The 19,810-nt window shown below is 40.0% G+C and overlaps 1 protein-coding gene across 8 annotated transcripts in view; it reads right to left on the bottom strand.

Annotated features, from left to right (window-relative positions):
• Positions 1 to 14,029: 14,029 nt before the first annotated feature.
• Positions 14,030 to 19,810, bottom strand: part of MYB (MYB proto-oncogene, transcription factor) — a 32,380-nt gene continuing 26,599 nt past the window's right edge. For all 8 annotated transcript variants that reach the window (XM_063097453.1, XM_063097457.1, XM_063097460.1 and 5 more), the window contains one exon: positions 14,030 to 14,146. In XM_063097453.1, coding sequence (XP_062953523.1) covers positions 14,030 to 14,146 — 117 coding nt within the window. The remainder of the gene's footprint in view (positions 14,147 to 19,810) is intronic.

The raw sequence follows: 19,810 nt of genomic DNA, 5'->3' as shown, positions 1-19,810 counted from the left end.
TTTCAACTACTACACATCTGCTTTAAAGAGAGATGATGTGCTGACCCTTGTGTGGCATATTTGGGATAAGAATGATTGGTGTGGTGATTGCTTTGATAGATTGTTTGCAAAAATGCTACGATTAGATCCCTGTGCAGTGTTAACTTTATAGCTCTTCCCATTAAGAGATGGAGCCTATTTCCCCTCCTCTTGAACCTGGGCTGATCTGGTGTCCTGCTTTGACCAATAGAATGTCAAAGAAGTGACATTGTACCTGTTCTGAGCCCTGGTCTTCAGAGGCTGTGCACATGTTCACCTGCTGCTTTGGAACTCTGCTGAGCCATCCTGTGAACAAGCCCCAACACCCCCTAAACCAAATCCGGAAGCAGAGCTGGACTGTAGTTTGCTTAAGGGAACCTCGCTGAGTCCAGCAGAACTGTAGATTCACAAGAAAGAATTAATGGCTGTTATTTTATGACGCTAAATTTTGAGCTGCTTTGTTATATTGTCATAGTGACATTTCTCTTCTGAGGCATGTTAAGAGGGCAAGTTTCACTCTGTTCTTAGTAATAACATTAGATAGTAACCTGGGCCAAGGACTTCTTGCAGGAACTTTGTGAGCATGACATATTGCATTTGTTTCAGTAATGTGCAAATTACCCTTCTGTAATACATAAACACAGATTTTGTGTAATTCACTTAAGAACTATAGTTAAAAGCCACAATATTTTATTTCCATCATTTTTTCTGAGTGCAAAAAAAAAAAAAAAAAAAAAAAAACACCATTAAATGTACGATGAGTTTCAGGGGTTCCCGCCCAGAAAGAGGGAATGTATTTAATTGAGGGTCTCTGGGACCTCTAACCTTTCAAAATGCTCCAGCAGTGCCATTCACACAGCACTGGCCAAATTTTGGAGGGCCTGTCTGAAACGTCTGGATAATAAAAAGGTCTTTTATTCTCTCTTTTTTAAAATAAGTAATATTTATAAGGCACTTTATCCTTTACAGAGTATTTAAACCTTATAACTTTGCAATGTAGGTACTATTCCTTCCCTGCCCAACCCCTACCCCCACCCCCCAGCCCATTTTACACCTGAGAAAACCAAGGCTCACAGAGATTGTCGCTTGGTCTAATGGAAGAGGAAAGCATGTTCCTATTACCATCCAACACCAAAACACATGCTTTTTCTGTGTGTTAATAAATGGTCAGTGGTTTGGAATTTGATAATATGTTTCATTTAAGGCCTTCAGGATGTTAATCACGGCCACTGGTCCTAGAGTCCTTGCACATCTGCTCAGCTTCTTTCTCAGCCAAGACTCACCGTGGTGGACACCTTCGTGGGCACCTGGAAGCTAGAGGACAGCAAGAATTTCGATGATTAGATGAAGTCAATCGGTGTGGGTGGGTTTTGCTACTAAACAGGTGGCCAGAATGACCAAGACTACCACAATCATAGGAAAGAATGGGGACACTGTCATCATAAAAACACAGAGCACCTTCAAGAGCACCAAAATCAGCTTTAAGCTGGGGGTGGAGTTCGATGAGACAACAGCAGATGACAGGAAGGTCAAGTCCATTGTGACACTGGATGGAGGCAAACTTGTCGATGTGCAAAAGTGGGACGGGCAAGAGACAACACTTGTGCGGGAGCTAAGTGATGGGACACTCATCCTGACACCCACCCACAGCAGCGCAGTTAGCGCTCGCACTTACGAGTAAGAGGCAGGACCTGCCTGTACCATCACTGCCTGCTGCTCTGCCAATTGGCTGCCCCTCGGCTCAGCACCACATTGTCTCACTTTTCCTCTGGCATTTTGTATAAATCCACCTTGGTTGAGGAATTCTTCTGGGGCCAGGTGCCACCAGCCTGGATCCAAATCCAGTTCCCATTGAGTATGTGGTTTGTTTTTTTAAAGTGCATCCAAAGGGTGCTGAGGTTAATAAAGCAGAGCCAAGGGGGAAAGAATGTTAATCACTTGTCTTCTTGCACAACATCTATCTTTAATATGAAATATAAAATGAGTAGAGAAATCATTAACTTATAGCAATAAGCCATGTAATTAAAAAAAAAACAAACCAAAAAACACCTCTACAGCCTTACCTGCATGCTCAGCTTTCAAGTGTTTACAATTTTCTACTAACCTCACTGCTGTGCTGTGTTCACCTTTCCCCCCAACATTTTATTATGAGTATTTTAAACATCCAGAAAAGTTGAAAGAATTTTTAAAGCAAACACCCATACACACCCACTACCTAGATTCTACAATTAACATTTTACAATGCTTGAACTATCATATCATTGGTCCATCTATCCATCCCTATCCATCCACCAAATCTGTCTGTATTCACCTTTAATCCTATGAGTCCGGGACAAAAGACTGTTAAGAATATTGCTTTGTGAGCAAAGGTTTGTCACTTCACCTTGGCACAGGGTCTACAGGCAAAACCATTGATGATCTGAAAGTCAACTTCAAAGGAAGGGTGCCAATAAAAGCACCAACTGCAATCGGTTTCAAAATGACTTACATAGTCGGAAAGGAGGCATTGCCCACCTGCTCATAGGAAGCATTGGCAGGGATGTAACTCCTGCACCCTGGCCCAGAGAATTTTCCTTTACTGAAGTTCTAATTCTGAGTCACAGTTTGGACCTTTTTTAAAATAGAAACTCCTGGGGCCTCCCTCTTAATAGTGATATAAACAAAGATAAAAGACAAGAAAGGGAATCATAAACTCATGGGATAGAGGAGGGCAGATGACCACCTTGTGACTTTGCCCAAGGAGCCAGATGTCTGGGATAAAGGGTGAAATTCACTGAGAACAGGAAACCAAAAAACACACAGAGAGATGGAGAGAAGAGACGGGGCAACTCCAGAAGAATGATCCAGGTCCGATCAGTCAGGAGGAAGAGCAGCAACGTGCACTACAGACGTCTAGAAGGGAGCTCTGGAAATACTCCACCATTGCTTTTAAACTACAACAGAGCCCACATAGCCCTATAATTGATTTTATGTCCCAAGCGCATGCTGTTTCATGCCTCATCTTAATAAGAGAATTAGCATTAATAAGAGAATTGAACTAAAGGGAACCAGTAACCAGCAACCAGCATTATAAATGGATTTGAGACTGTGGCTTAGGGAGCCCCGCACATTCCAGTGTATACTGATTGTTTTTGTAGATGGGTTGTGGTAAGTTCTCTGGCTGCTTGATTATGGTTGCTGGGAGCTTCTCCAGCAAGTGTATTCAGTGACTCCTCCTCCCCCTGCTAAAACCACAACTGCCTGGCTTGGGGATAAGCAGATGTTTAAAAAATCTTAATACCTTCCAGGGGGGAATTAGGAAAGCAACTAAAGGAGTGGAAAGACGATAGAAGGAGGGAATTGTAGAAGAACTTAGTCAGCTGTCTCGCAGTATGATTGATCAGTAAGGAAAAATTCTACTCCACCAAAATCTATTATTGGTATAGTACATTATCCATGATTTCCTATGAAAAAGATTTCTAGGACCTTGGCCTGAAAAAATGAGAGCTTCTGGTAATAGTTTGTAGAAAAGAATTTAAAAAATTAAGCCCAAGACAAAAGCAATCACGTCATCCTAACCGGTTATGGAGATAACATCAAGCTAATGGGAACCTGCAGGGAGTGCTCACAGTGGGAAGGGCTGCAGAACCAGTGGCCACGAGCAACAGCAACTGAGCCACAAGAATGGAGGACCTCTTGGTAATTGGATCATCAGACCTGCCATGGCATCCCAGATAACCTTCTGGCTCTCCGGAAGACCTGACTACTGCTGCCACTGAAACCACGTTTGTTTCTTGCAAACTTTTCCTCACATCTTTGCAGAAAGGCCCCAAAAGCTGAGGCGACCTGAATCTGTATGTGTCTTTGGCCTTTGCAATCATAAGTAGCTTAAATAACTGGAAATGGAGACCTTCTCTCATTCTAAGACATGCTATCATGCCGGTAGTTGTATGTGTGTTAGGGGAGCCGAGGAAGGAGCTATAAAATCTTCACTCATGCCTCTATGTCCTTCCTCCTAGGAATTATTAGGATTGTAGATATTTTAGAGACAATCTAGTTTTGTAGTTGACTAAATAAGCCTATGTTTATTTATAGTCAGTGGTAATAAGACCAAAGTAGGAACCTAAATCTGACTCCTGTCGAGCTCACTTTTTGCTTTTTTTTTTTTTTTTTTTTTAAATAAAGCTATCAACCAGCTCTCTCTTTTTCTCTTTCTGTCCACTGCCCCTCCCCTCCAAATCTATTTTCCCAAGTGACTATTCTGTCCTTGGATTCTGGCTTACCTAGTGATGATAGACCTTGGAAATATGGTATGTGAAAGGGGGGTGTTCAGAAGGCCAGGAACCACTGGTCTAGGAGATTTCTATTTGTGCTATGGTACAGTATTCCACGCTTCTCTTGTGTAGGATTCATACCCACCCTTGAAGTTTTGTATTTCAGTCTAGAGAGTAAGCTCCAGTAGGACAGAGACTGTCTTATTCACTGCTATGCCCCTAGCATCTAACACAGAATAATCACTAGCTTTACCCTCTGCCACAATTTTCCCATTATCTGTTCAACATTTTGAAAGACATAACTGTGAGCTAGGCACTCTGCCCATGAAAGACAGTAATGGTACACAGTGTTTCTCAAAGTGTGGATCCTGGACCAGTGGCATCCATGTTGCCTGGTCACTTGCTGGAAATACAAACTCTCAGACCCCACCCCAGACCTACAGAATCAGAAACTCTGGGGTGGTGGCCAGAAATCTGTTTTCACAGCCCGGCAGGTAATGCATGCTGAAGTTGGAGAAGCACTGTGGTAGTGATTACCCCAGTTGTCTGTCACACTTGTCCACATTCTTTCATCCAGTTGGCACGGGTCCCTGATACCCAGCACATGGGCATTGCCAAAAGCTCTTAGTAGCCTGGTGGCTTTCAAGCCCAATTGCACTTTAGAATCGCCTCGGGAGCTTTCCGAAAATACTGAATGCTGGACTCCTCTCCCAGAGAGTCTGTTTCAGTTGGTTCTGGGTGTGGTCTGGGCATTACTTTTTAAAAAAGCTATTTAGGTGATTACAGTATGTAACCAAGATTGAGAACCACTGAGGTAGTTGGAAGACTACCAAGGAATGGGGAATTAAACCCGAACGCACTGAAGGAAGCCAGAGTACTAGGTTGAGTCACATGAAGTTGCCATATGTGTAGGTCAAATCCATTAAATACTGGCATTTTCATACAGTTCAACCTACTAGATATTTTCAACTTCCAAACAAGGAGTTGCCATGCGTAGCCAACAAAAGGGCCCAGAAAAGGAAGACATCATAAACTCCATTAGTCTGTTTAACTGAAGCAAACTCTATTCTCTTCACCACCAATACTGCTACTGTGATTTTTGATTACTTTTCTTTTAGGGCTGGGCTCACAGACTTTTTCTGTGAAGGGCCTGATAGTAGATTTGTTAGGCTTTGCAGGCCACATGGTCCCTGTTGCAACTACTCAGCTCTGCCATCCTATCAGGAAACCAGCCATAGACAATATGGAAATGAAAGGGTGTGACTGTGTTCCAGTAACTGTTTTTATGAAAACAGGCAGTGGGCCAGATTTGGCCAGGGGCTATAATTTGCCCACCTCTGCACTAGGGTACTGATTTCCCATAAGAGTGTTAGAAAGTAGATGTAAGTTATCTTAGGCTCTTGCATGATGAAATAGCTGGCTAGTCGACTTGTGATACGAATTAGCTATAAGACACGCAGAAAGCTTCCTTATGTTAAATAGATTTTAAGGGACACAACCAAGTATTGCTGCATTCCTTGGACTCCCATTTAAGCAGCAATTTTGAGTCTTGGGGATGGAGATGGGAGAAGACTCAAAGTGTGGAAACTCTTCCCTTCTGATACTTGGTGTTTAGCAAATATGATCAAATGCATTATCTTCATGAGCGATACACACTTCAAACAAATCCTCTAAAACCACTGTAGTCCCCCATTTCTTAATGACTAAACGTACTCAGAGATGGTTAAGAGCTAGGAGTCTATGGCTGAGCCCATCCAAAACTCACTTATAGCTGAACAAGCACAAACTCAAGCGGTTAATCATACGGGGATGCTAATCCATAGTCATTCGTGGATTTCCTGAATATTTATTGAGTGCATAGTTCATGTTGGGCATTGGGTTATACACTGGTGATAAAAAGGGGCTTCCATACTGGAGAAGTTCAGATATGCACTAATCCATGAGCCGTAGTTAAACTCTGATGTGCCTGGAGAAAGTGGGTAAAGTTTTCCAGAAGAACAGCACTTGATTTCATTGCTAATAAAAAGCTAGAGGGTCCTTTCTGAAATATCTGCTGGTAAGTTCCAAGCTCTTCCTCGATGGATTTAATAAGTTTTCAAAGAAAAATCAGGCCATGTTAAAGACACAGTCTGATGTCAGAAGTGTTAAAAATTGAAAAAGGGCATTTTACAGAAATATGGTTACTAAAAAAGCAAATCTGAAATAGGCCTCTTTCTTACTACTTCTGGAAGTATCCAAGAATATATTATTCTGCCAGTAATTTTATATGCATATAAATTATATTTTTAGTATTAATTATTTATGTATAAACATATCTGTTCATATATATGTAATATACATTTAATTGTTTTGAATTCTGCCTTGCCTGCTTTGGAAGTGCTCAATAAATATTTGTTGAATAAATTAATGACTTAGGTTCTTGGCAAATAATCTCTTACATGCTGTTTCCTGTTCTCTTTGACTTGTATATTTATGCTCCTTACTTCCCCCTTCATTGTCATGTGGTGGAATTTCCTGATGGAGTGGCATTAATTCTTCAATTCACTATATTTAACCAGAATTCATGTTTCTAGTGTCTTTTCATTTTGGAACACTTGAAATGGGAGACGGAGATGGATTTTGGATGATCAAAGTAAGGCCACGCCAGCGAACATCCTAACCAGTGGCCACCTTTGCAGTGTGCTTCTGGGCATGCACTGGGCACTGCTTGCACCAACTTGGAAACTGACCAAGGAAGGGAAGTGGGGAGAGTTGGTCTACCATTAAAGAATAAATGGATGGGTTTACATCCTTTAGAAAAGTGATAAATCCTGACTCTGTCCTTAATATCTGCTCCCAAACACAGGCTAAGGGTGATTTAACTTACAAGTTCACTTCAGAGGATGTTTTCTAGCAGGAAAACCTCACAGTTCTAGCCTAAGTGTTCCAATGTCTTGGGTTATTGAGGCTTTCTTTGAATTTTGTTTGTCTTTGATCTGAGGACCTCCTTGTGCTTTGTAACTATATACAGGATTAAATACTTCCTCCATTTCTATAGAAATCCGAAAGCCCAGAGGTGTAAAATGACTTGAGTGAGTGTTTTCGGCAGGCTGATTACAGACTGATTTAGAATCAAGGACTTCTGAATGAAAATGGCTTTTTTGGTTTGTTTTGTTTATATGCTAAACTTCTTGAGATATAAATTCCCTTTTGATAGGTCACGTGCAATAGAACCATATTATTAAAGAGGTTCAGATATACTGTGAATAAAATTATGGTTCCCCACATATTGTGAAGCTCAAACAAAAGATAGATCCGAAAGCCAAGGTAAGCCTTGACTACCAACATCTGTAACATAATAACTCTCTGGATTTAAGGAAATCTACTTGTAGTTATGGTCTTAATATTTTTCTAACATTCAATAGACCAACGGGCATTTTAATTAAAAATTATGGGCTCCACAGGAATTGAAAGCTATTGGGGAATGTTTAAACAGAAAACACAGAGTTAGGGGGAGTAGAAGTTTTTCCCTAAGGCAGGGTTTTTGGTGTGGTCCTCCAAGACCACCTGTGTTATGATCACTTGGAAGCTTGTTAAACATTTCTAGGTCTACGCCTCCCTCATGAAGCAGGATCTTTCAGGGTGAGATCAAGAATCTCCATTTTAAACAAGTTTCCAATGTGTTTCTGATGCCCGATAAAATCTAGAACCACTGACTATAAGGATGCATTCTAAATTAAAAGAGTAAAATAAAATATAAAATTAAGCTGAAAATGCCTTAAGAACAAACGTTAGCAGAATTCCTTAATGGGAAAAATACCAAAATATATCAAAATATCGAATTGTAATCAAGGATCAAGGATTATACAGTATACAAAAAAGTCAATGGAAGATTTGGTTTTTGAAAATGATAGGAAAGTTTTAGATAAATTATCCGGTTGAAAATATTCTGCTCTTAAAGGAGAAAAGTGTTTTATGAAACCAATTCTCCCTGAACTAATTACTTCATGAACTATGCAATGTGAAAGTAACATTTATCAACTTCAAATCAAAAGATATTTTTTTCAATAAGATTTTCTGGGATTAAAGTACATTCTTTTCGAATTAAGAAGCAGTAGGGAATGCGCTATGTAAAACCCAATTAACTGGGTATAAAATTCAGACTGCAATCATCTGGCCCTGCTAACCTGAGGTCTAATTTATACTATCTATGAAAAAGGGATTTGTACAGAATTATTCATATAAATCGTATAGAAATTGATAACTAATTAATCATTAACCAATGCCTAAAACTATTCAGTGACTCCCCATATTTCTAAGAACAAAGTTCAAACTCTATTTAAATGGCTGTCCAGCCGCTTGTCTTTTCCTTTTCTCCAGGTTTCTCTTTCAGTTTCTCAACACTCTGACATCTTAGATATCACCATTTTTCTTCTCTCTCCCAGAAACCTTCCCTCTCTCTCCTTTCTTCCCTAGCACAGAGTGAGCATGTAACAAATACTGTGTCGCTATTAATAACATCATTACTGACCATGGAGAAAAGCAGACACATTTAAGATATGTTTTGAAGGTACAATATTCAGGTCTTTCTGAGCACTTGCGTGTAGGGAAGGGGATTAGGTAAAGTGAAAAATCAGGGATGACCTTTACATTTTTGGCTTGAGAAATTAAGAAATTACTACGATATGAGGGCTCATTACTGTAAATGAGAAAAATAGAAGCATTTGAGTGGCTATGAGTTCTATGTTGTTCATACTAAATTTAAGATGCTTATGTAGGGAAGCTTTAACGTGGAATAGACGCTAGGAATGTGGAATTCCAGAGAGGGGTCAGGGCTGAAGATAGGGATGGTGTTTAAGGCATCCCTTAGGGAGAACGATGGAAGGAGCAGGAGGAAAGGCCACTGGGAGGCCACGCGGAGGAGCAGCAAACAGAGGGGACCAGTGAGGAAGGAGGACACCAGGAGAGTTGTGCCTGAAGCCAAGAGAGGAAAGTGGTTCCAGAAAGTGGGAGCATCCATTCTGTTCAAGGCTGCCAATAGGTGAAGTAAAATGAAGCCAAGGAAGCGACCACAGGGTTTGGCAACCTGAAGGTCACGGGTGATACTGGCAAGGGCCAGCGTGCAGGAGTGGGCTGGGGGGTGGGGGTGCAACGTGAGGAAGCGGTGGCCACCCCTGGGTCCCCTGGAGCGGTTGTGCCGAGGAGCAGACAAACGGGGCGGGATGATGGGGAGGTGGGGTCACGGTGTTATTTCTCCTGCTGGGAGATGTTGACCACGTTAAGGTGGTGGGAATGATCCAGGAGCAAGGAAGACACTGATGATGGCAGAGAGGGAGAGTGTGAGGACGCAAAGGGAGGGTTGCAAGGCCAAGCCCACGCCTGCAGCTGGAGTGCTCATCTGTGCTAACGCGAGCGAGTGAAGCGGGGTCCGCAGGACACGTGCAGGTCGTGGCAGCTGGTGTGGGGAGGTGGGTGTGGCTGCCAGAGGCCTCCACGTTCTCATTCAGGTAGGAGTCAAGGTTACTTTCTGGGAGCTGGGCAGAGATGGGATGGAGAGGCTTGAGAGGAAGCAGTGCGAAATTGTTGTCCGGAGCACGGGAAATAGAACATACTGGAGAGTATACTCAGGTCGTAGAACTGCCTGAGTGCCCATTTGCAATTTGTCATCATGAGTTTAAAGACAAGTCATTACATTTGGGTGTTTTTCTCCAGTAAATCTCAGACGCCACCCCTCACTCTGCTGTCCCCTCCATCTCCTGCCTCCACGTTAGCCTGGCTTTATCTGCCATTCCTGCCTTGATGTCAGTTCTGTGGGAAACCTGTCATGTTCCTTCAGGTCTAGATCTCCTGCTCTCCTATGGCTTCCATTATCTCTATTTGGACCATGTTGTTAATAAACCACTTAACCATCTGTACCTCCCATTAGAACATAAGGTGACACAGAGCAGGGATTTTTATCTATGTTGTTCTGAGCTCTAACCAACTCCAAACACAGCACCTGGCACACAATAGATGTTCAAAATATACTAGTGGATTAAAGAAATATGGTCCATAAGGCAAATGAACAATCTTTTCAATTTCCACATTAGCATTAAGATTATTTGCATTGAGTATTAATTAAATAGAATTCTTACCCATTTATTACCAAAACACTAATAAGTTCCATAAGATTTATCATTCAGCTTTCTTTTGCTATGGGAAGCAAGGTTAATATGTATAATCGTATACAAGTAAACTTCATTTTAAAAAAGAGGTTGCATTTTAGCTGACCTCCTCTTCTCAACTCTACCCTCTAAAAATGGTGAATAAGGAATAATTTATTTTATACTCATAATAACAATGGTTAAAAGAAGAAAAGTAAGCCCCAAACTTGCAAGAATTTTAAGTGCAGTGTAATAAACCTGCACATCACATTTTATGTACTAGTTTTCTTTTTTGGGTTAGAAACCAACAAGTTTAAGGAAAATACGCCCCATATTTCCTACATACATATGTACAAGAAAAAGAAAGTTATCTTTAAATATATGCTAGAATAATTAGGAATATTTTGAGAAGATATAGTTTAAAGTTAGTTTTAATACAGAAAATAGATTTAACACACCATCAGGGACATGGACCTCAGCAGTATTCACTTCTCCAATGTTGGGTAAATGGACATGGTTTTTTACTGACTGACCCTAAGTTATTAAGGAGACTTATCTAATCAACAGGCATTGCAACATTTTACAGAGATGCAAGAATGTATTTACTACCTCACGTAATCTTCACATACCCAACAAACTTGAGATGTATTTTTGTCTCCAACATAAGTAAAACGAAGCTTACAGAAACTAAGTAAAACCCATACAAAGTCACAGAACTGATAAAGGACAGAATCTGAATTCAAACCAAGGTTGGTCAGGCTCGAAAACTGATCTTCTTTCAATGAAGCAATGCAGTGAGCCCCTTATTAGAAGCCCCTGATGATATCTAAGGTTCCTTCCAGTTCTAATATAGTATAATTTCTTAAGAAACAGGGAAATTCTTCCCTGGACATCTCTCATCCATCAGTCCCATCTAGAGGCAGGGAGACCAGTCTTCTCAGTGTCCCTCCTGATAGATGTATGTTTGTAGATGCAAGGTCTATGCAGAGTGACTCAAAAGGACAACCTTTTGATTGAGTAGTAAATAATGCTGCTCCCATTTATTTTACTACTTGAATTCCTGCTGTAGAGAGCAGGATGATAAAAAAAAATGATCAGGACAAATAAATGTTTTAGAGATGCTTGTGAAATTGTGTTATATGAGTGTATTTGCATATACAATCTAAATTTCCACTCCTTTTTATTAGTTTAGGATTTCAGTCTCCAGTTATTGCATTATATACTTGTTGGAAAAGTAAATATATATATTTCAGTTCCATATAATGTTCAGTTCACTCTTGCCATTAATTTTTTTAAAATAATTATAACGTGACGCCTAATTGTAACTCTGCAATTGGCAATGCACATTAACAGCCAGATGAACATATGACACATGACATGGCACACATCACTTAATTATGGAAGGCATATGTAATAACAAATACTTGTTGTACTTTGTTAACCAAAGTTCCATTGTAGGAATTAACTCATTTCCCAAATAAAGAAAAAAGGCACAGGGAGGTTAGTGACTTGTCCAAGGTCAAATTGCTAGTAAGTGGCAGAGTCAGCCCCTGGAACAAACTCTGGGAGGGCATGAATGTAAAAAGCTTCCTCACACTAGGATGACATGTTATCATCCATCAGAAGGACAATCAAAGAATACAAAACAGCCTTTAGTTGTGACAAATCCTTGACTCCTGGAACACCAAGTGCATCATGCATATGAGAATTCAAAGTCTGAGTTGGAACACAGTGACTATAGGAAATTAAAAGGAATTTATGTTAAAGGGATATCATAGCACAGCAAAAAGAACATTGAGCTGAGAGATGGAGCCAGTGGAGATTCATCTGTAACACCGGAGCGTGGAACTGAATGGACGACTCTGGGATATCCTAGGTGACTGACTAACTGGTTCACATCGGGTACTCTCTTGCCCTCTGGTTGGTTCTGCCAGTGAGGACCCCTGGGCAGAGATGGGAGGAGCAGGGGAAGCTGAGTTTGGGATTACCCTTGGCTCTCTCCCTGTGAGGTCTCCTTGGGTGGCAGTGCCCTTGCCAAAGGTTACTTCTTTTAAGGGCTCCTGCTTCCCACAACTCTCCCCTTCTAGGTGGCAGTGTCCTTCAGGCCTCCTCCCCATGCACACACTTCCCTGTCGATCTCTTTTGCCCTGCCTACATCCATGTGAATGAACTCTCCTCTCATTACCCCAACTCAAATGCTGCTGGAACCCTGACTGGTACATTCTGGAAGATTCCTCTCAGTTGTCATTGTGATTATTTTGTAAACTATTTAACTTGGTTTCCTTGTTTTTCTTCCTCCATAGTAATGATTCTTGGCTTCTTCACATGAAGTTCAGGTGGTGTGACAAGTATTAAGAGAAGAAAGTGCTTTGAGTTTGCTTCATTTTCTTAAAAGGATAACTATTGTCCACAATCACAAGTAAGAGAGAAGTCAAAAGTAAGTAAAATAGGGCACAGCTTTATTTTGCTACAAGGCAGTAAGTACACTGTCATATCAAAAGTTCAGTGCTGGCCATCTTGCACCAAATGTTCTTAAGGCAGCAACTGGCTATCCACAGCAGTCTCTGTCTCTCTAGCTGCAAACATAGGATCTGGGTGGCAGTTCTGAGACTACACACTCAGAAACCATGGGGGATGCTGAGTGAACTCAGAACTCCTGAATTAAAGATCAGGCTGAACTTGGAACAAAACACCGGACATCAACAACAAAGATCTCCCAAAACAAGAAGTGCAATGCATGCTTTTATAAAACAACAGTAACAAAAAAAAAAAAAAAAAAAAAAAGACAACACACATACAACAACAAATGCAAAATCTCCCAAATAAGTTTTCCAATGTATTACAAAAGGAAAAAAAGTATATATATAAAAATAAAAAAAGTCTGAAATACTAGTGCATAGTAAATTACCTAAAACCAAGTTTCTTTTCTCTCCATCCAAGCTCTACTGCCCCTCTGATACTAGCAGCATCTCTACAGGCTAAGACCATAGCAGCAAAACACAGTTCTCATTTGGCATTTACAAAATTAAATTACTGAATAAAAATATAATTTTTTATAAAACTATTTCATACAGTAATAATTTTTAAAGCAAGCTAACAAAAAAAACTCATAAAATGGTTTAGTACAATAAATGTACCCCCAATGTTATTAACCATAAATGAGCATTTACAATCCTGATTCATTGCTTCATGGTATTTAGCCAACATTTATAGTAATGCTTTTACTGATTTTTTAAAAATCTATGCATATGTTTAGTGATTGAGAAAAGTGAAATACTGGAGTACCTTTTTTTTGTGTGTAAAATTTCAAAAAACTCATCATAGGAAAAAATACTGATCTGCTGGATCCTCTAAAATACAGATAAATCATTTTATGTTTTAAAAAAAATCTTCATTAAGATATTAACAACTTGCTACAATTCGTTACCTAATAATTTAGGTAAGACTGTTATTTATTTATTTTTAAAAATCCTTTAAGATTTCACCCAACTAAATGCACTTGGTGCGGCTCTCAACTGTTGTACCACAACAAAAATAGCTTCTTCTCCCATTCATGAAAAGTTTCATGTCGAGGAATGATAGATCCCAAGTCAACTTGAAGTGTTCTGAAAACCATAATGCTTTTCTGGAAACGTTTCACATGACCAGAGTTCGGGCTGAGAATGCATTCACATATTTACGAGTCTGACCCGAAGCTGTCATCTGATCCTCGGTCTTTCCACAGGATGCAGGTTCCCAGGCACCGCTACAAGGCTAATGGGGAAAGAGAGGTCAACAGCAAGGTCAGACCAGGAAGCACATACTGTAATCCACAAAGGAACCCCCAATCCCAGCAGGGCCAGGATAGGACATTTTGAGCACCCAATAGCAAGTTGTTGATACCAGGAAGCCTTTGTCTGATAGAATCTTAATTCCCAGACATCCAGAAATCCCCAATTCTTAGGAGATATTAATTATCAGAAGTTGTTTATCATTAGGAGGGTAAACCCACTCCAGACAGTTGCATAAGATACAACCACATCTTCATACTTTCATGTCTTTTTTCTACAAGGGTATTTAACAGAAGTTGGAGAGAGGAATGAGCATAACTTTCCAGATACCTGACATGGCCTTTTTACTCACTAAGCCAACTGGTGAGTGCTTGAGTTGCATGAGCAAGGAAGCTCACGCAGGAGCTGGAATTGATCAACACCTGCTAAACACAGCATATATGTTCCCACCCATTAGTGTAGAAATATCTGTTTATCAGCATAGCTTAATTTTTAAAGACACACTCAAGGATATAAGATAAAAACAATATCTAAGGATTAGCATCTAGATGCCAGGGACAGTGCTGAGCAGACACATTATCTCATTTAAGTAGCACAACCACCCTGGGAGATGGGCGCATCCTCTCTTTAGTCAGGCTAGGAAATAGAGACTCAGAGAGTGGAGGTAACTTGTCCCAGGCCACCCTGCAGGCAAGTGGTAATGTGGCTTTGAACTTCGGTCTGTCTTCTGCACAGGCCAGTGCCCGCCATGCCTCCGTGTTGCCTCACGCTAAAATATGTACTATTTATGCCCCACTTAGTTCCTGAAAGGATTTAAGATGTTACAAAATAAACACAATACAACAGGGTTTCAAAAGTGCAGAATGCAGGATCACAGGGAAACAAATGTGGGAAAAATAAATAATATGAAGCGGGGAGAGATTTGCACACAAAACGTTTGCCATGAAGAACAGCGGCCCAGCTGGAAGCAGACCTCCAGCTTGACTCTGAGCTCTCTAGCGGTGAACTGCAGAGAGGGAAACAGAAATACCAGCAGATACAAGACCTGGTGCCCGTAAGCTCAAAATGAAACCATTGGCTTAGAAAACACACAATTATTCCTGGTATTGACATCTAAGAGGGATTAGTTTCCATGGGACAAAAGAAGAATACGAAAGGCCTTTGTTCTCCGGAGCCTAAAGTATCCTTTAGGAGACAAAACGAACACATGAGAAACAGGGGTTATAATAACAGATAGTGTGTGCAGGTTTGTGGTGCCACGCCCCGATGAAGATGAGATGGGACACCGAGGAATCGCCAGGGATAGGTGGAAAAGCAGGAGTGTAATCCAGGTGGAGAAATAGCAGAAAGGATTCAGGAAGCTGCGATTTGTACATCGTCTGGGAGGGAGAGAAAAGGGGACAGTGGGTTAAATGACAACAGGTAACAAGCCCTCACTATGTGCCACCCATGTTTCTGAGTGTTTCATGTGTCGCATCTCATTTAATTCTCACACAAAACACCTGTGGCACAGGTATGAGTCATTGAACCTATTTTACAGACCAGGCAATTTGAAAGGAGAATTTAGGCAATACTCTCAAGGTCACCCAGCTATGGAATGATGGAACAAGAATTTGAACCCTGGCCATGTGATATGAAAGCCCACACCCCTAAAGAGTATAAGATGCTGCTTCCGTTAGAGTTCTTGTCAAGAGCAATGCAAGTAACTTGGTGGGAAATTGTGGGGTCAGGTCACCAGGACCTTGGAATGCAGGAAGGAGCGAGATAGGACATGACGGCAAAGAGATATGATAATTCTGAATGAACATTTTATTGTTATGGTAGTGAAGTTTCCTCACCTACTGGCTGACGTAAGACTTGCGGTGCTGTGTTCTAACTTTAAACTTTCCTAGGACACAAAACGGGTTCCTTAGCTTGTGCCATCTCCTCACCCATGTAAATGGCACTGTCCAAATACACAAATGTTTACTCTCAAAGCTCAGAGGCTTAACACGTAACTTGAAATACTACATAGCAAGATAAATTATACTAATATTCCCCCAGGGACTGTGTATCACAAAAATGACAAGACAAAGAGGACAGACAGGTATTCTGAGTTGACTTCTGACACTAAGTCACATTTAATGTTTTCCTAAACAAAATCACCTGGTAGTTATAGCATTCTTTGAAACAGTTCTAAATAAATGATGTTTCCCTAGACTTAAGAATATGGATTACAGACACATATTTCTCTGATGTGTATCTGTCCATCCAAATTCCATATTTTAGTTTAATTGGTTGCTTACATGTTAATGCTAACATTTTCCAGTGCAGCACTGAAACACTAAATTGACACAAGAAACCAATTAAAAATAAAATTTAATGTTATCTTTTTCGTTATTGAGCGTGCGTTTGTAGTCACTGCAGCAATGTGACATATAATGACTTCTGAGAGTGAATATCTCAATAAGGTGGATATCTAACACCAAATGTGATGCAGTGCTTAGAAGCAAGCATTACATAGAGCAAAGAGCCTGGCTCTTAAAGAACTAGTGACAAAAAAGGAGGCAGAAGGAAATATCTTAGTATTCCAATATCTTGTATGTGAATGTAAAATTTACATAAAAATGCATAAAAAAGAAAAAAACTGTGTATCTTGAAACTAATGGAGAGGAAAGAGGAATGAAAGTGAGAATGGAGATAAAAGTGACAAGGAAGAAAGGATTGTTTCTGTTTTTCTCTGGTTATGAATTTTTCTACTTGGCTGGGCTTCAATTAATATAGAATTAATTTTCCAAACAAGTAAATTAAAGTACTATGTTAAAACAATCTACGCTTGCTTTTCCTATGCTTCCTGGTCCAGTTCTGATCCTCTGTGACATAGTACTTAGGTTGACTCAGAACTCCAAAAGTCTGCTCAGGAGACTCTAATACTAAGTATTATCAGCTTCATATATTTTCAACTTAAAATTTGTCTGTGTTCTTGTTAGATTCCACCCACATAGCTTACCACTTTATTCATATTTGGCTCTTCTTCCAGGACCAGATATTTAAAACAAGATCAATATAAAGAAGGTAGTATATAGTATTAGTACCTTAATTAGTATTACTACCTTAATTAGTATTAGTATTTTAATTCATATTTTGAGAGAACTTTTCAAATAATCAGCTTCTCCAAAGTCAAAGGGGAATTTTCCAAGAAACAAATCAAATTGACTGAAATCTTCGAATTCCAGAAAGTACAGTGTTTCAAGGGCTCGGAGCCTAGGGTGGGCAAGACAACTCAAAAACACCTAATTCTCCCAGTATAGACAAAGACCAGGATGCACTAACGACTGTGCACAAGAACCACCATGTGTAGGAACAAAACGGCCAGTGGGCGTGAGTGGGGCAGCTCCTTTTCTGCACCAGAAACGCACAGAGCAAGTACATCTTACAACAATAAATGAAACATACTGGTCACAGCAGACACATACCTATGGCATGAAAGTAAAGGAAGATCAGAAGGTTGAGGACTCGGGAAAAAGAAATGCTCCCTTTCTCCATTCTTACCTTGAAGCCCTGGGCCCTACGCCAACTTTTCAAGCAGACAGAATAGTTTTGACAAAGGAGGATTAAGTGTCTTTGTGCTGGAAGAATATTTTTTAACACTGTCATATATATCTTTGTGCATCCTCCTTGCTCCCTGTCCCTAAATTTTAGTTTCATTTACGCTAAAGAACTTATAAGAATTACGGATTTCTGCAAATGAATTCTTGTTACATTACTAAGCCCTGGTGCTATGCAGACATGTCACTCTATCCTAATTCACTTCAGCATTAATAATCCTGCCCGCACATCCTCCTCCTGTTGCTGGGGAGGCACCTTGCTTATCCTGTAATGTGCCTTTAATTGCCCCTGGGCAGAAGTGAACTATAAACAGTCTGTCAAAGCTTTAACTAGGATATCCTGTTAAAGCACTTTAAATAAATACTCAGATTCTTTGTAGAAAACAGAAGAAATAAAATGAGAAAAGGCCATGTCCACAGGTGGTTTTCTGTCAGAATTAGACTATCTTCACATTTTCATTTAGAATATGAATAGTTTTTTTCATCATGCTGAACAATTACTATTATTATTATATTCACATAGCAACTTCACACAAGCCTTAGCAAACTGTGTTTTACAAATTGCAAACCTAATAAAATATATAAGTAAAAGTAATTCTGTAAAACCAAAGCAACTCATGAGATGGTATTATGTTTTTATTTTGTTTTAAAATAATAACCAGGTATAAATAGTGCCCAAAAGAGTAAGAAATAAGAATTCTCTGGTTATTCTATTACTCATCTGGAGAAAATACTTACTTTCGACTAAAATTCTAAAAGTCAGAATTCCTTCCCAAAGAGACATCTTTTTAAAATGTATGGTTATAAAAGATAATGTAGTAATCTTCAGTAGTATCTTAAAAGTCAGGGATGAACTTGAGCTGGAATGCTGCTAAGGTAAGGTTAATGGTTACCAAATTTTTCTCATGAGTGATTGCCTTCCTATATCAGCACAAAATCAATTAAATGCCTCCAAGTTCAGCGTTGCTAATTTTTCATAGAAAAGAACCTTAAAAGTTAGGGGATTAAAGGTCCAGATGGTGACTGGAATTTCATAACTCACCTGTGTCTCCACTTCCGAAGCCTAAATTAACACTTGCTAATGTGGATGGACTTTTCTCAAATTTGGAGTTTGTCCCAGATGTCTCTAGAAGTCTCTTTATCTTACATGTTTACAGACTTACCAATAGTTTATGTACCACATAGCCTAGGGTCTCATAGTTTTTTGGAAGAATAGCTCTTTCCTTAGTCATATATTAGTTCCAGACTATTAAAATTAAGACAAAAGCCAAATTGCTCTAAAGCAATTCTATCTTTGCTGGCCCGCCCAAGGAAGAGTCTATCTCAGAGTGTTTATTCTAAGTGTCACCAAATAAAACAAATGAAAAATCCACATCTTGCAATGTCTGGGGCAGGACACTCTGACTCTGCACTCAATAGAGCTTCCCCTTCATTTAGCTTTTCACGGTTCAACCCAAAAGCTGTACATAGAAAACTTGCTTAAATTATAACATCTATTGAAAGCAGGTCATGGAAATATTACTGACAGCTGCTGTTTTGCCAGGGTCAGTGGAAAAATGTGACCAAAAGGGAGAACCAAATGCGTGTGGAGACATCCAGGGGAGCAGGTCAACAATAGCACACTAGATAAAGAAATGTCCGGAAAGTTCTCTATCTTTTCCCATGTCTGTTTCCAGGTCTAAGTGTCAACATGAGCAGAAGAAAAAGAGAGAAACGGTAAATCAGTTGTATCATCTCCATAATACCAAGAGGTCTGACTACTTTCGTTTCAAGGAAGTCTTTGAATCAGCTCTCTCTTTTGGTGACCCACTGACACAGTTCTACAAGAGCAGAACAGGGAATAGCATGCCAGAGAAAATAACACACCACAGTGCAAGAAAACCTGGCCATTGGTGAAACCTCCTTGTCTGCGTTTCTAAGGACAGAGACTGCGTTCAGCCTCTGAGTAATATATACCACCAGCCATACATCGGCGAGTGTAGTGCCATCCTGAAAGCAATATTATATCCTTCTATCTTCATAGCAACCTTGTGTGATGAGTGGAAGATGTGCTATGGTCC

Source organism: Cynocephalus volans, chromosome 5 (genome assembly GCF_027409185.1).
Source record: "Cynocephalus volans isolate mCynVol1 chromosome 5, mCynVol1.pri, whole genome shotgun sequence".
Taxonomy (NCBI): Eukaryota; Metazoa; Chordata; class Mammalia; order Dermoptera; family Cynocephalidae; genus Cynocephalus; species Cynocephalus volans.
Note: the sequence above shows the minus strand (reverse complement) of the source record. Positions and strands in the feature narration are given on the sequence as shown.